Genomic DNA, 16007 nt, shown 5'->3' with positions numbered 1-16007 from the left:
TACCCTGTCTGTATCAGTAAGGACAGGGCAATACTCAATATATTGTGTGTCAGGGCTCATAAAGTTTTTGTGATTTATTTTTTTTTTTATTCTTGGGGCCACTCTTGTCAGGGCCTGGACTCATTTGTCACATGTCCTGCACCTTAATAAAATGTAATGTTCCTGATTGCTGTCACTGAGGTAGTAGAGTGGATATGGAAAGAACGTAATGGGTGGGGCTGACACAAATGTGGGTGGGGTTTTGTCATAATTGGGTATTTGAAGTCCTTTGGGGCTTGGGTGGATAGGGGGCAGGGCTTAATTTGTCCCGGTTTAGCATGTATAAATGTAGTTAATTAAATTGCTCTGTACTCAGGAGCCCCACACCGCGTCAATGGCAAAGTGAGCGGCAGCCTGCTTGTGGGACAAACCCCCGTCAGTTTCAATGGCATCGACTTGCATGCCTACATTGTGGTGAATGACGGGCGAGCTTACACTGCCATCAGCCAGGTTCCGGAGCCGGCGTCCTGGTCGCTAACGCCACTAACTGCCATTGGAGGACTGTTTGGCTGGCTTTTCGCCCTGGAGAAACCGGGACATCAGAATGGATTCAGCGTTACCGGTGCGTATAATAGATTATGAAGTTGTATAACGCAATTCTTGCTGTGACTGGGTATATAGCTTATAACCAGTGATATTGTTTTTTTGGTTGTTTTTTTAAGCATTTGATGTTTTAGAGCGAATATTCGGCATTAACATACCTAAAAATGTGAATTGTGAGGATGAGAAATGTCTTCACGGAATGTAAAAAATAAATATATATATGATAGTGTAGATTTATTTAATATTTTAATATTAGTTTTATAGCTGCTTTCTAGATACATTGCATGTTACAAGAAATTGGGTTAATATTATTTTCTAAGTAACCTTTTCCCCTCTATCCTCTAGGTGCAAAGTTTGTCCACAACATTGAAGCCGTATTTTCCCCGGGCGAGGAGGTCATCCATATTACACAGACCGCCGATGGGTTTGGTTCGGACAATTATATCCATTTACGGACTACGATTAAAGGGAGAATTCCATACATCCCGGAGACCTCAACCATCCAGATTGCTCCCTACTATGAAATCTACCAGTATTCTGGATCAGGTAAAACGTTACAGATCTGGGGGCCGATTCGCTGCTGTTTTGTGGATGAATCTGGTGACTTTGAGCCCTGCACACGCTCTGCGACCGATGTATTGCTCATGTGTCATTTACATTTTGTTCTATAAAGTTTGTTTGTAATTGTTCATTTATATATTTTTTTTCATTGTAACTTTATTATATCATGTGTGTATGTATGTATGTGTGTGTATATATATATATATATATATATATGTGTGTGTATATATATATATAAAATCACTCCAATGGGCCTGATTTAGAGATGGATGCAATGCCGCTGCTGCCGCGTCTGTGAGAAATTGCGCGAATGTTGCACCTGCCGGGAATAGTATTGAGACGGCCACCGGAGCCTTTGCAGATCCAGGCAACTGCGTAAAAAGATGCAGCATCTGTTGTAGATCCTTCGATAATCGGCCTTATGAGTTTTCCTATGGATGCATAGAATGGGCGCTTGTACTGGAGATGGCAAAGCTAATATTATTGCGTACAGGATTGCAGATGCAGGCTGCGACATGCCCCCGAAAAACGGTCGCGATACAACTGCGTTTTTGCTGCCACTCCCCCTTACCTCCTCCAGTCGCTCCCTGCCTGTCAGTCACACTGCGGGTAAATAGTTGCTGCGAGTAGCGACGGTAATGAACCCTGACACGTACGCAGTGCGACTCAGACGCATACGCAGATTACCAATAATCGCTCAGCTGCGTCCATTTGTGAATCCGGATCAGTGTGCGTATTAACCTACCACGGTCCCTAAACCATTCTGTTCAGCCTACATCCATTAATAATGGCGTCTCTAATAACTATACATGGCCGTGCGGAGGAAGCGAAGAAACCTCTTTTGGTTATGAATATGGAGTTTGTAAAACTTTGGGGGTTATAAGAAGCCGACCAGTCATCTGCCAGTAGAGGGGGGTGTTTTCCACACTGAATCTTTCAACTTCTGCTCTGACTCCTCCTACGAAGCGGGCGAGAGGTGGCCAATATACAGCAAAGATTGGAAATTTGCTGATCTGTCTCCCATATTTGCCTTTATGCATAGACCCCATAGTTCGGATAATTTATAAATGACATCAAAGTGACACAATTTTGTACTATAATAGTCTTTATTTTTTTACTGTCACAAGTTTCTCAGTAAACTGCACTAAACATCTGTAAAACTGTATTTTGAGAATAGCTCGATGTGTGTTTGTCATCTTAAAACCGTCCTGTCTTATGTTCTATTCAGTTGTGACATCCACAACGCACAGGGAATACACCATAACATCGCAGGACAGCGAGGTCCAGAGCTTCTCTTACCGACTGAAGCAGAATATCACATTCCAGGACTGTAGCCACGCACAGAGGTTCCCGCCCAGCGCGCAGAAGCTCTCCGTGGATCGGGTGTTTGCTCTGTACAATAAGGATGAGAAAGTTCTCAGATTCGCCATCACCAGCCATATTGGATCGCTTCATGGTAGGTTACGTGGCTTCCATCTCCAACCCGTCCTCAATCACTGAGCAACACGCTTCCCGCGTGCTTTTGGGTTGCAAGTTGCTTTTGAATGACTTTGTAAATGAATTTACTTTAGTAACATTTTTTCCATCTCTCCCATTTTACATGCTCATGTCTTGGAGACGGCCATTTTGTGATCTAGACTAATATGTAAGCAACGTATCTGTGAGCGCCTTAGTGGTGTTGGTTCTTGATGGATTTATAGCATAGTCACAAATACTGGCTGGCTCAGCCCACAAAATGGCTGCCTCTACCATGTGAACGTGATGGGCACTCCTCATTTTCCGCCCCATCCACACTCTCTGGTCCCATACTTACCCCATTCCCGACTGCCGGTTCTTTTTTTATTTAGATCTTTGGCATCTGGCTACCAGGAATTTTGATGTAACCGGTCGTGCAGTGTGACACGTGTCATTTCATCACCGTTACATCCGCCCTGGCATGTCCAGACCATTTCTTTGACAGACATTCTCGGGCTGCCTTCCAGAGAACAATGCATAGGGTCAGCCGATGCCAGGTGCCCGTCTCCAGACATCAGCACTATATCCATGGAGATTATAGCCGGACAGCCCCGTGCTAATCTGTGTCCGTAGCTTTTGTAGTCTCACTCAGCTAGAATCCTTTATTCCCTCCCTATAAAACAGGCCGCTGACAGCGAGCAATTGACCAGCGACACAAAAGGCTCTAAATGTTATAGCCGCCTATTCTGTTCAGTGACTCGGTGTTTGCACCGCATGTGGAAGTCTGACGGCATGCTCTGGCAGCGAGTCTCTCTTCAGATACTGTGGAACTACAAGTCCCGGAACTGCCCTGAGAGCTATGGCTGATGTCCCGCAAACGTTTTGGACTCTGCGCTTTGTGTCGGTAAAAAAACAGAAGTTTGCTTTTAGGTCATATAACTACAGTCTATGGCATCTGCACTTGTCGGTTTTATGGCTCAGCACAGACGGTACATCAGGAGAAAGGAGTACTTGCTTTATCCCAGCTTGCAGTGTCATGTTGCATTCTATATGCGTACTTTCCTCTCCAACTCTCTCTTTTCAACCAGCTTTATTGTGCGCATTCGTGTGCTGGGAGTTGGCGGAGACGGGTCCCCGTAGCTTCTCTCTGAAGTAACAAAGACCCTTTTTCATCCTTTAACTGCATGAGTAATCTGGCCGCAGCTTTCGGGTCAGGAAGTCAAGTAACCTTATGTGCTCCATAAAGTCTCCTGAAGGGGAAGGGGACCATTCATTAACCAAACACAAAGACAAGCAGATAAAGATCCCTTTGAGAATGTCAGGGGACAAAGCCTGTAGGAAGTGTCTGGGCAAATTACATGCTTGTGAAAATCAAATAGTGCCATTATTTGCGGGCTGGAGGCGAAAATGTCCCTGCAGACAAAGCCAGCGAGAATGAATGTGCAGTTTAGGGACTGTGATCTGTAGGTTTATAATGCTCATATTGCATAAGGGGCTGGTGAGCAGTGTGAGAAGATTTACCTGGGGGAGGGACGGGACCCCTTGTCATGACGTTGTGTTAATTTACAAAATAGACTGATCAGTTGCCAACTGAAGTGGAGCCAACATAACTACGTCTTTCCTACAGTAAAGAGAAGAACATAGCCTAATTTCTCCTTACTGAATTGCAGGGACAGAAAATCCTTCACTTGTTGCATAGTAGGTGCTGCCATATTTCTGTGAACGACTGTCCCTAATTCCCAAATGTTAAGTTTCTGACTCGGTGGATGAATTCAGTTGAGCATGATGGACGTGACGCGCCGTTCTGTAACGGCACCTCGCCTCCGTTCGCTTTGCACATCTTTCCTCACACCCTATAGAGGTGCGCAGGAAAACTTGCAATGTTGGCGATACCGTAGATCAATGCATTGCGGTGCTGCTTGGCGGCACATCGATTGGAATTTAATTCTCCCCTGTGAAAAGAACATCCCTTTGCTCCTAAACCTTTACACTGGGTCTTAAACTTTGAATTAAAAAGGGAAAATGTACAAACACGATCATACATTTTTGTAATAGCGCCATATTATATTGAATGCTACAGCAACAACATACAACCAAATCATCACTAAGGGGTGTATTTACTAAGCCGCCGATTATCAGCGGTTCTGCCCGTGTAATATAAAATGGAGAAAATATTAAATGCATAACCAAGCAGGTTTTTCAGGTAATATTATTGACGTTTTAAATCCCGCAGGCAGAACCATTGACAATTGGGTATATACCCCTAAGTCTCAATCCGGAGTCCGGACACGTCATATAGAATATGATTTGACGCAATGTATGAAGATACATCTACGTATGGAAATGTATTAGTGCAGATTGCAGCGACATAATGCAGTTTCGGCTTTTCCGAAGAATTATTCTATTAAAGTTGTTATCTATATTTGCTGGTAGATTCTTCCCAGGAGCCAATACAAGTGAACCCGTGCTACGATGGAACACACATGTGCGACACACGAGCCCAGTGCCAACCGGCGTCAGGGCTGAATTACACTTGCGTGTGCGCGTCAGGGTACCAGGGAGACGGCAGAGATTGCACAGGTAAGTGGATCTGCCAGCAATTCACTTTATACCCAATATAGCTTGTTATTGGGAACTAACATCTTGTGTCTGTAATTCTATAGACCTAAGGTCCTGTTATGTCATCTTCTCAGCTGGGCTGTTAACAAATTGTCTTTTAAGTTGCTGGGTCACTCATTTATTTATTAGCGTTTCGTTACGTAGCGCCAAAGTATTCCAGAGTGCTTTACAAATGGGAACAAGCACAGTCATAGAATGACAAGCTTATGGCCTGTAGGACAATAGCAATTTAATATATGTGAGGTTTAGTGCCACATATTGCATATCAGACCAGCCAGATTGTAGGGGTAGTCAGTGCTTGATGGGCTGTATGATCCAGTCACACAGCAATGTTGGTTCTGGGGCCTGAGGGTTGTGAAGTATAGAAAAGGAACACATGTAAGTTTTATGTGAACTGTGTAGAGAGGTGTTAGGTAGATTTAATTTATATAAGCTTAGTTTTTGGTTCAGGAATTTGAAGAGGGGAGTTTTCGGGGACTAGAAGATAGTCGTGTTGTGAGAGGGAGGGCATTCCACAAAGTGGGTGCAGCCCGAAAAAAGACCTGTAACTGGGAATAGGAGTGTGGATGAGAGACGCAGTGCGGACAGGTCAAGACGGGAGATATCTTGAGACAAGTAGCGAGATGTATGGCGGTGTAGTCTGGTGTGGTATATGAGTAGACGTAGCTGCTCCATAAACACTATATTGCATTTTTTCATCCATACAAGCTGGTTCCAACTGTTCCAAAAACAACGTGGCTCAGAAAACTTACTGAGAAAACCTTTATCCTGCACAACCTCCCCCCTTCTCACACGCGCAGCAGTAAAACTCATATATATGGATATTAAAAGTCACTGAGGCACACAGGTAGTGAATCTAAACAGGTCACCAAACTCATGGGGGTGTCTTACAATAGGGGGCTTCCTTATTTCTTAATTCACAAGAAACAGGTGTGTTTCACAGCCACAGTGTTTTTGTTTTATTTTGTTTTATTCAGGGCAGTGGCATTAATAAAAAAAATAACTTTAATTACTTGAAACTATTTCACGCTCTCTAGCGAAGGTTTAGCTGCGTTTCCAGTGAAGGCAGCTGAAACACAACGTATAGTCTCATCATCTGGGGGAAAGTCTGTAAAAGTCTAATTTGACCGCCCATTACATTAAAAGAGATATTTTGCGCCACCGATCTTCTGGAAACAATTATGCAATTTAAAAACCACTTTTGTGTTTGCAGTCTCTGCCAGTACGATCGTGCACGGTTATTCCCAATACCGTTTTATTGTTATTGAGAGTGAATTAGGCGAAAAACTAGAAAGCCTCTATAACATTGACATGACGCCAAAACAGATGGAATTCACAAGTGTCTCAGTGTGACGCCATATACTTGGGACGATTTGCCGGAATAATATAGTTTGGTAGAAAGTCTGTAGTGTAAACCAGGCGGAGAGCTGACTGCTGTGTCTGTATCACCTTCTGTCACTACAAGATGTTGATGAATGTGACGTGGGACTCGCCAACTGTGGGCAGAACACTCAGTGCCTGAACTTACCTGGGAGCTACAGATGTGAGTGTCTGGTGGGCTACGTCTTCTCAGCTGACGGACAGTACTGCATATGTAAGTACCCTGTTCATGGTCATTATACCTCTCTTCCCCATGCTCTCAGCTGCTCCCTATATTCCACTATCTTTCTCATTCTTTCCAACATTTGGGAGAGTTCCAGAAGGGGAGATGGAAGTGGCCATTGTTGGAAGGGGGTGGAGCCAGCAGAATGTGTCATTTTGGCCCCCCCCCCCTCCACAATTCTATGCTGCCTATCCCGGCATCACACAATGTGGGTTATGATTAGGTGATTCACTGACAATAGTAATATGGGCGGAGTGCAGGAGTTATTATACTAGGCAGGTGTTCTCTTTCTCGTTTTCTATCTCTTGCACTCACTTTCTCATTTACGCTTGTGCACTTTCGCTTGCACTCTCTTCCCACCCCTCTCATTTTCCTCCCACTCTCTTTTCCCCCTTTCTCTGTCCCACCTTTCCCTCCCCCTTTTTGCCCCCTCCCCCTTTTTATCCCCTCCCTTTCTCTGTCCCCTTCTTATTTTCGCTCTCTTTCCCCCTGCTCTCTATCTCCCCCCGACTCTTTCTCTTTTCCCCCTTCTCTCTCCCCCATTTGTCCCCCCTCTTTTCTCTCTTCCCCCTCTCTGCCTCACTCTCATTTCCCCATCTCTCTGCCTCACTCTGTCACTTCTTCTACACACTCTGTCTCTCACTGTCTCCTCCCTCTCTTCACCCCCTCGCTTTCCCCCTCTTTTCTCACTATCTCCCTTTTCCTCCTCCCCGCTTCCTCTCACTCTTTTCTCCCCCTCCCTCTGCCTCACTCTTGTTTCTCCATCTCTCTGCCTCACTCTCCCCCACACTTTGTCTCTTCTTCTACCCTCTCACTGCCCCACTGTCTCTTTCCTCCCTCTCACTATGTCTCTGACATAGCTTTCATCCTGTGATTACTGCATCCCCCATTATAGTATATTGCTGCCTTGCGGTGTAATTACTGTAACATCCCCTCTCATGTCTGTTATATCTGCATGTCATCCTGCTTTCCTGTTCTCTTATACTCACTATCGTGAGCTGGAGGAAAAGTTCTTTCCCATTGCCGCACTGTAATCCTTTCCTGTAATGTTATGTCAACTGCCATTGTGAGCGTGTCTGGGGCTGTACAAATTCCGCTCGTGTCTCTCTGCGCCAGGTTTTACACTGTTACCGTGTATCTAATCGCTTCTGCTCATTCTATAAGAGACAAATTAATAACATTAAGTACAATTTTGTGTTTGAATTTAGTAATCTGCTTTTTGACAGGAATATAAAGGAGGGCTTTGGGAGGCGGTAAAGGGATTATGGGAAAAAGACAAAAACAGTGGTACTCTAGTTGATATCTGCAAGGAGAACCATTGGCAGGGACTGGCAATATGAGTATTCCATTAGGAAGGAGCAAGGCCAGAGCATAATAAAAAAAAGGGCAAATAACATTTAAATAAAAAAGTAGATGGAACCATTTTTTGTTGCGCGCAGATTAATCTGTTCAGTACAGTCAGCAACTTACACCACAAAAGTAATGATTCCATTACCGCTCATTCTTCTATTCGTATAAGCATCTACCAGTATTGTCATTAAACCCTCTCGGGCTCCACTTTGTACATCCTGACTGTTTCCGTTTCATTCTTAGTGGCGAGTTCATTCGGGAACCCTTGTGAGGACGGCACCCACACCTGTAACAGGGCTACGTCCCAGTGCGTTCCGCGCGGTGACGGCGTTTTCACGTGTGAATGTTTCCCTGGTTACGTGAGGAGCGGACAGTCGTGTATTGGTAAGATGGTGCTAATTTACTCATCTCTGGCAGAAAGGCTTCAAACTAATGCTAGAAGACCCCACCAAATTAACAAAAATATACACGTTTTCACCTAGTAATTCAAAATGTTTTCTCATGGTTATCCTGTTTTAACCCTTTATCCTAAGGACATCAGTGGATATCCTACAGCTTGTAGTCATCGCTCAAAGGCTCTTTTGTGTCTTATTGGGGGGGGGACACTGGGGCTATGGGGCGGCTGTAGGAGTGTGGACAGAATGGTAGAGGCCGCTGTAGGGGTGTTGGCAGAATGTCTCTATGAGGTCCTGGATCTCCACCTCTAAATCCCCTAATATGAAATCAATCAGGAACTTTTCTACTCTAGCACTAGTACAAGAGGAGAGAGTGAGAGAGGAAAATAGAGGCAGACGCAGGACAAACCAAGTGTACATTGTCCTCTGACACCAGACAACTTATGTAAAAAATTTGATGGGTGTCCAGTGTTTACAATAATTTAACATAAGTACAAAAATCTTTGTTTTTACTTTTGTATCCATTGGGAGACACTGGAACCATGTGGCAATACCAAAGTAAAGTGGCTGTGCATAGATTCTAGCATCTTTGGATGCAAAAACACGTTGAACTTCAAAAACGTAGAAGGTAGACCAGGTGGCTGCTCTCCGGCACGGCTAGTCCAATGAGACCCCATGCCACTCATCCTGGTGGAAATCTGCAGGAACAGGTCTAGCTGCTCCAGTATATGCCTGCCCAATTTACAGAGCTAATGTCCTCTTGCAATCGCCTGCTTTGTCATGGGCCGTCATCTCCTTCGTGCATCATGGAGGACCCATTAGGTCATCTGTCTTTCAGATATTTGGCGTCCTGTCAAGGCAAATATTTAGATCCTTGACCACATCTATAAGAATGTATTCCTGATGTCCAAGGACACCAAGAGCTTGTTCTTCTCCCTGCTTTATATCCTCAATTTCAGGGACTCCATCGTGAACCTGTCAAGACACAGTTGAGTGTTCAGGTCTTTCAGCTTTGCATTCAGATGGAAGTTCTGTCTGGTTTCTGTACTAAGAAAAGACCTGAAGTGTCCCAACCTTTTTTGATGTTGAGGGTCTGGAGTGCCCACCCCCGATAAGACTAAAGATTAAATGGCCTCTAACAGAGCCATGGGAGAAGGGGGAGGGCGGTTTGTATGTAGCCCTGGTCTATGATTTCTCTCACCCAAGTATTTCAATTGGGAGAGAGGACCACTGATACCTGAAGAGAAGAAGACCACAGGAGTTCCCGGGTGGGCAGTGACAACGTCATGCCATCTCTGCATGGTTTTAGCTGCTCAAGCCTGGCTTCCATTTTGCTCTCCACCACAGGACGCAGAATATGCCCCACCCCCCTTAAAATAAAACCTGGTTAGTCTTCCCAAAGGTTGACCGGACCGAAATCTAAGACTTTTTTTAAATTTTGAACCTTAATGAGGAGGAAAGAGATTTAAATCTCTCTGTTGCCTGACTGATAATTTATTCTGGCTCAGGACAAAACGGGACATTATTGTAAATTGGGGGCGGGGGGCTCCAGAGCTTTTATAGATTCTGGGTCAGTCTTCCATGCTTTGAGCCTGTGTGTCTACCGCACTCCTACAGCCGAGGCAGAACTACTGGCTGCAATAAGGCCAGCATCCAAGCCCGCGTCAACAAAGATCATAAGTTCTGACTCTAGTTATTTGCTGAGGTGACCATGGACAGTGTCTGGAGATGGAAATCCCCTGACTGATGAGAGATCCTCCCTGGGGGAAAATGCTCCCCTACCACCATTACCCGCAAGCCAATCCTATGAATCTTTACATCTCTAGGCAGGAGAAAACCCAGCCATCTTACACCGTACATTCCACAAGTTCTATATAATATTTTATGCAGGACAGTAGCCAAAAGCCAAGCAGTACCTATATACAAGGCAAGGCTCACTCCTCCCTAGTATAGACAACTGGTAATAACATTGTCTAGACAGCTCAAACCCACACATACGTGTTATATGACTCGCTGGCATATATTGTGTGCCGTTTTTTCTACTAATAAATGTACTTTGAAGTTTTGGCATGTGAAGCGCTAGTGCTATTTGACTCATTGGTCGTGGCGCCAAGTGTGTGTGTCCTTTCCTGCAGCTTGGATTGTACATTGTATATTTCATTACCAGGGCTAAACTAAGCAGCTCTCATACCCATAGGTGCATGTATGCAGAGGATTCTGTGCAAATGTGTTGGGTGCCTCCGCTCAGAATTTGCCTCAAGTGAAAATCGAGTTGTGTTCAGATCTGATAGATGTAATATTTCCGTCATTAGGCACGTACATGCCCCTGAGCCCTAACGTGTACAACTGGCTGAAGACAGGTTCAGGAGAAGCAGAAGGCGGCAGGAGAGCCAGAGATTGGGGGGGGGGGGCAGGAGAGCGAGAGGCAGCAGGTGGCAGGAGACCGAGAGGGGGAAGAGAGAAGGAGGCGAGAGATCGAGAGGCAGAAGGGGGTGGGAGAGCGAGAGGCTTAAGGGGCCGAGCGAGAGGCAGAAGGGGGCAGGAGAGTGAGAGACGAGGGGCAGAAGAGCGAGAGGGAGACAAAAAAGGCGGTGAGAGGCAGAAGGCGGCAGTAGAACGAGAGTCAGAAGGGGGCAGTAGAGCAAGAAGCAGAGGAGCGAGACGGGGGAAGAGAGAAGCCGGCAGGAGAGCGAGAGGCAGGGTGGGGGGCAGGGGGCAGAAGAGCGAGATGCATGGGGCAGAAGAGCAAGAGGGGGAATAGAGAAGGCGGCTGAAGAGCGAGAGGCAGGATAGCGAGAGGCATAAGGTGGCAGGACAGCGAGAGGCATAAGGTGGCATGACAGCGAGAGGCATAAGGTGGCATGACAGCGAGAGGCATAAGGGGGCAGGACAGCGAGAGGCATAAGGGGGCAGGACAGCGAGAGGCATAAGGGGGCAGGACAGCGAGAGGCATAAGGGGGCAGGACAGCGAGAGGCATAAGGGGGCAGGACAGCGAGAGGCATAAGGGGGCAGGACAGCGAGAGGCATAAGGGGGCAGGACAGCGAGAGGCATAAGGGGGCAGGATAGCGAGAGGCATAATGGGGCAGGATAGCGAGAGGCATAAGGTGGCAGGACAGCGAGAGGCATAAGGTGGCATGACAGCGAGAGGCATAAGGTGGCATGACAGCGAGAGGCATAAGGGGGCAGGACAGCGAGAGGCATAAGGGGGCAGGACAGCGAGAGGCATAAGGGGGCAGGACAGCGAGAGGCATAAGGGGGCAGGACAGCGAGAGGCATAAGGGGGCAGGACAGCGAGAGGCATAAGGGGGCAGGACAGCGAGAGGCATAAGGTGGCATGACAGCGAGAGGCATAAGGTGGCATGACAGCGAGAGGCATAAGGGGGCAGGACAGCGAGAGGCATAAGGGGGCAGGACAGCGAGAGGCATAAGGGGGCAGGACAGCGAGAGGCATAAGGGGGCAGGACAGCGAGAGGCATAAGGGGGCAGGACAGCGAGAGGCATAAGGGGGCAGGACAGCGAGAGGCATAAGGGGGCAGGACAGCGAGAGGCATAAGGGGGCAGGATAGCGAGAGGCATAATGGGGCAGGATAGCGAGAGGCATAAGGGGGCAGGATAGCGAGAAGCAGAAGGGGGCAGTAGAGCAAGAAGCAGAAGGGGGCAGTAGAGCAAGAAGCAGAAGGGGGCAGTAGAGCAAGAAGCAGAAGGGGGCAGTAGAGCAAGAAGCAGAAGAGCGAGAGGGGGGGAAGAGAGAAGATGGCGGGAGAGCGAGAGGCAGAAGGCGGAACAGCGAGAGGCAGGATAGCGAGAGGCATAAGGGGGCAGGATGGCGAGAGGCATAAGGGGGCAGGATGGTGAGAGGCTCAAGGGGGCAGGATGGTGAGAGGCTCAAGGGGGCAGGAGAGCGGGAGGCTCAAGGGGGCAGGAGAGCGAGAGGCTCAAGGGGGCAGGAGAGCGAGAGGCTCAAGGGGGCAGGAGAGCGAGAGGCTCAAGGGGGCAGGAGAGCGAGAGGCTCAAGGGGGCAGGAGAGCGAGAGGCTCAAGGGGGCAGGAGAGCGAGAGGCTTAAGGGGGGCAGGAGAGCGAGAGGGGGAAGAGAGAAGAAGACAGGAGAGCTAGAAGGAGAACGCGGTGGGAGAGCGAGAGGCAAACGGTGGTAGAAGAGCGAGAGGGGGGAATAGAGACGAGAGGCAGGAGAGGGAGAGGGAGGGGCAGGAGAGGGAGAGGCAGGAGAGGGATAGGCAGGAGAAGGAGGACATAAAAAGGGGAATAGAAAAATGGGAGAGGTGGAGAAGAGTGTCAGAGGGAGAAAGAAAGACGGTGGAAGGAAGATAGGTGGGGAAGAGACAGCAGGAAGAGGGCTAGAGAAAGAAACAGGAAAACTAAAAAAAAAGGTAACACTGGGGACAACAGCTGGAATCTAATAAACTAGTTGTAATACTGCACACGTGCTGTTACCTACATATAGCAACCAATCAGAAATGGACTTTTAATAGCCTGACTACACTACACTAGACTTTTAAAAGCTGACATCTGGTTGCTAGGGGTTACATCGTGTCTTTTTGCACCTTATAATTAAATTTGGTTATTTAGGAGTTTAGCGAATCTTTAAAACGCCAATAAAAGAGATTGTCTATAAATATCTATATAATCGTTATTTGAGAAGGGCATAAAGAGAAATGTGGGGATTGTATAGGACATGTCCCATGTGGGCAATTATTAACCCTCTCTATTCCTCATTATTTAATAACTAATCCCAATATTCATTTATATAAAGCGAACAGCCTTGGACGTGACATCCTGTCCCATTTACTGTATTCTGCAGCTGTGCCCGTGCCCAGCCTGACGCTGTTTTTATGGATAAGTTAAAACTTCATACAAATGCTAATTAAACAAATGCCCGGGCGAGTACAGCTCGCACCATACAGTGATACAGACGTTTTCCTGGTGTTTTCCCCTGGCGCTGTGATAACGGCGAGCAAGACCAGGCCCAAATCCTGCTATAAATGTTATGTGCCACGAATAGCGCCACATCTGCAGTTGGTTTCTAATGCTGGAGCAGATGTGAAAACTAGAACTGAAGAAATGGCTGTCCTGTCACAAAAATAAAAATAGGGACCGTTCCAATAGAGTCATGTGAATTGGCTGTTCTGGCAACCGGTCCCAGTTATAATGTATGTATATACAGATGTGTCCTTACATATCTATGCTGCAGTCACGCCAAAAAGCCCCCCTCGGCACGCCAGGTCCTGTGACACTCTGCTAGCGCCAGGCATCTTTTTAAGCCACAAATGCGACAAAAGATGCAATGTGACTAGGACGCACGAGTAGACTTTGCGGATTAATTTGATATGCGACACTTGTATATCTGTGTGCGACCGAGTGCCTGAATCTGTATACGATGTGCTACAATGGAATCAGTATGATTTACCGCCGGCTGGCAGAGGTGGAAATCCCGATCATCCATTAAGGTAAGTATAGCTAACCTAATAACCTAACCCTCACCCCCCGCGGCTATCCACGCCCGGCTTACCTTCGATCGGTAAGCCGGGTGTCGGGCTCCCAGCGTAGGTCTAATGACAGGCATTGAGATTTCGACGCCTGTCATTTGTACCTTGCCGGGATTAGACAGTCGGAAAGCTGGCGGTCGACATTGCGACCGTCTGCTTCCCAACTACTTCCCGCTACAATGTAGCGGCCCCAGCGTCTTTCATTTCAAGTTCGCTGTGCTTCATATACAGACTTGCTCACACACAGATATATAAGTGTCGCATTTTAAATGAATCGGCGCAGTCTGCTGGTGCATCCTAGTCGCATCACATTGCAACTTAGACGCATTTTCGGCAAACAAAGACGCCCGACGCTAGCAGAGTTGCACGGGACCTGGTGGCTCACCCACGCCAGCCAAGTGGCGCTGCACGGCGTATTGAGGCTTAGATGTATGAGGACACATCTGTACAGGGATATTAAAATAAACTGTTCGTGATCATTGAGGGCATGAATACCTAGCGGTGGAAACTTGTGTGTTTGGTGAACATTTTGCAGAATGAAAGTGAACATAATAAAGTCTCACAGTTGTTAATGCGCCATTTTACTTCGAAACCAGAACTTCAAAACCGCATCAATACAGCGAAAACTAAATCCTAACTCAGAGGCTGAAGTGTGTGATGCGCGTAACGGATATAAAAATACAGCTTTTATTTAGAATGGCAGAAAAAGATCCTTTGTTCAAAGGAATCACGGTGAGAACGTCTTAAAGGCCCGTTATCCCAGAACGCATCAAGGTGTAGAGTTCAAACAAACCCCCGCCACACTGTGTGCTTTGTCTCTCACTTCCTGTCTGGTAATAAGGGTGTCCCTTAATCTACGGTCTCTTTCAACTTTAAATGAGGTGCCCCGGAGGCATGTTGATTGCGATCAGCAGACCTGCGGAGGAATGTCTGTCCCAATCTGACAAACCTGGAGAAAGGGCAGAAAAGCCATTTCTTTGTGCGTATTACAAGGTTTTAGTTCTTTACGGTGACTTTTATCATCTTTGTGCTTGTTAGCAAACTCAACTACTTGAGTGCTCTGAACAGCAGAATATACTAGAATTTGTCGCTTACACGCGGCACAAGCAGCCATTTTACAGCTCCATATAAATGATCAGGAGATTGCAGGCTATCTGTTGACTTTTACCGGTGACATGAAGGAGGTTCTGAACTCCTTGGCAGTTCGTAATATCCTAGAATATCACAAAAATACACAAGTTTTCCAATCGGAGCCTGTGGTGACATCAGCATTCTCCAATTATGAGATATGAATTAGAGCTCTCATATACTATTTACAGTTTACTCATACAGTGGCTTGCAAAAGTATTCAACCCCTAAAAAATTGTACAGATTTTTTTTTTCCCCAGACAGTATTATTATTATTATGAGCCACTAGGCGATTAGTCATTTTATATACACTAATTGCATTGTCTGCAGATTAATTTTTTTTTTACAGAAAAAAAAAGTGGTTTGCATAAGTATTCAAACCCATACAGACTAGTGCTTGGTAGAACCACCTTTTACCGCAATAACAGCTTTAAGTCTGTTGGGCTAAGCCTCTGCCAGGTTTGGATACTATTTGAGAGTCATTTTTGCAGATTTGCTCCAGGTTGCTTGGTTGAGGCTTGTGCACTGAAAATAGTGCCGCAGGTTCCCAGTTGGACTGAGATCTGGACTTTGACTTGGCCATTGTAGAACATTCACCTTTTTTTTTTTTTCAGTATTAAATTATTAATTTCACAAATTTAAAACATGAAAAAAAATGGGAAGGAAAGAGAGAAGGGTTCACATCTAAAAAAGTAATCCATTTATCTATTCATAACAATAAAACTACAAATGGCAATAACAAAAAATTTTTTAGAATCGCCACTCCATTTAAAAATAGGAAAACAATATAGTATTCTAAATACGGAA

At 46.2% G+C, this 16007-nt stretch overlaps 1 protein-coding gene across 1 annotated transcript in view; it reads left to right on the top strand.

The window, feature by feature from the left end:
• The window catches only part of NID2 (nidogen 2), a 72229-nt gene that overhangs the window by 32352 nt on the left and 23870 nt on the right, over positions 1–16007 (top strand). Inside the window, exons 6-11 of the mRNA XM_088444167.1 lie at positions 356–601; positions 928–1128; positions 2372–2599; positions 5032–5178; positions 6683–6811; positions 8414–8554. Coding sequence (XP_088300293.1) covers positions 356–601; positions 928–1128; positions 2372–2599; positions 5032–5178; positions 6683–6811; positions 8414–8554 — 1092 coding nt within the window. The remainder of the gene's footprint in view (positions 1–355; positions 602–927; positions 1129–2371; positions 2600–5031; positions 5179–6682; positions 6812–8413; positions 8555–16007) is intronic.

This window comes from Taudactylus pleione, unplaced genomic scaffold, assembly GCF_031769625.1.
Source record: "Taudactylus pleione unplaced genomic scaffold, aTauple2 ptg000350l, whole genome shotgun sequence".
Taxonomy (NCBI): Eukaryota; Metazoa; Chordata; class Amphibia; order Anura; family Myobatrachidae; genus Taudactylus; species Taudactylus pleione.
The sequence above is the reverse complement of the archived record's forward strand: the minus strand, read 5'-3'. Positions and strand labels throughout refer to the sequence as shown.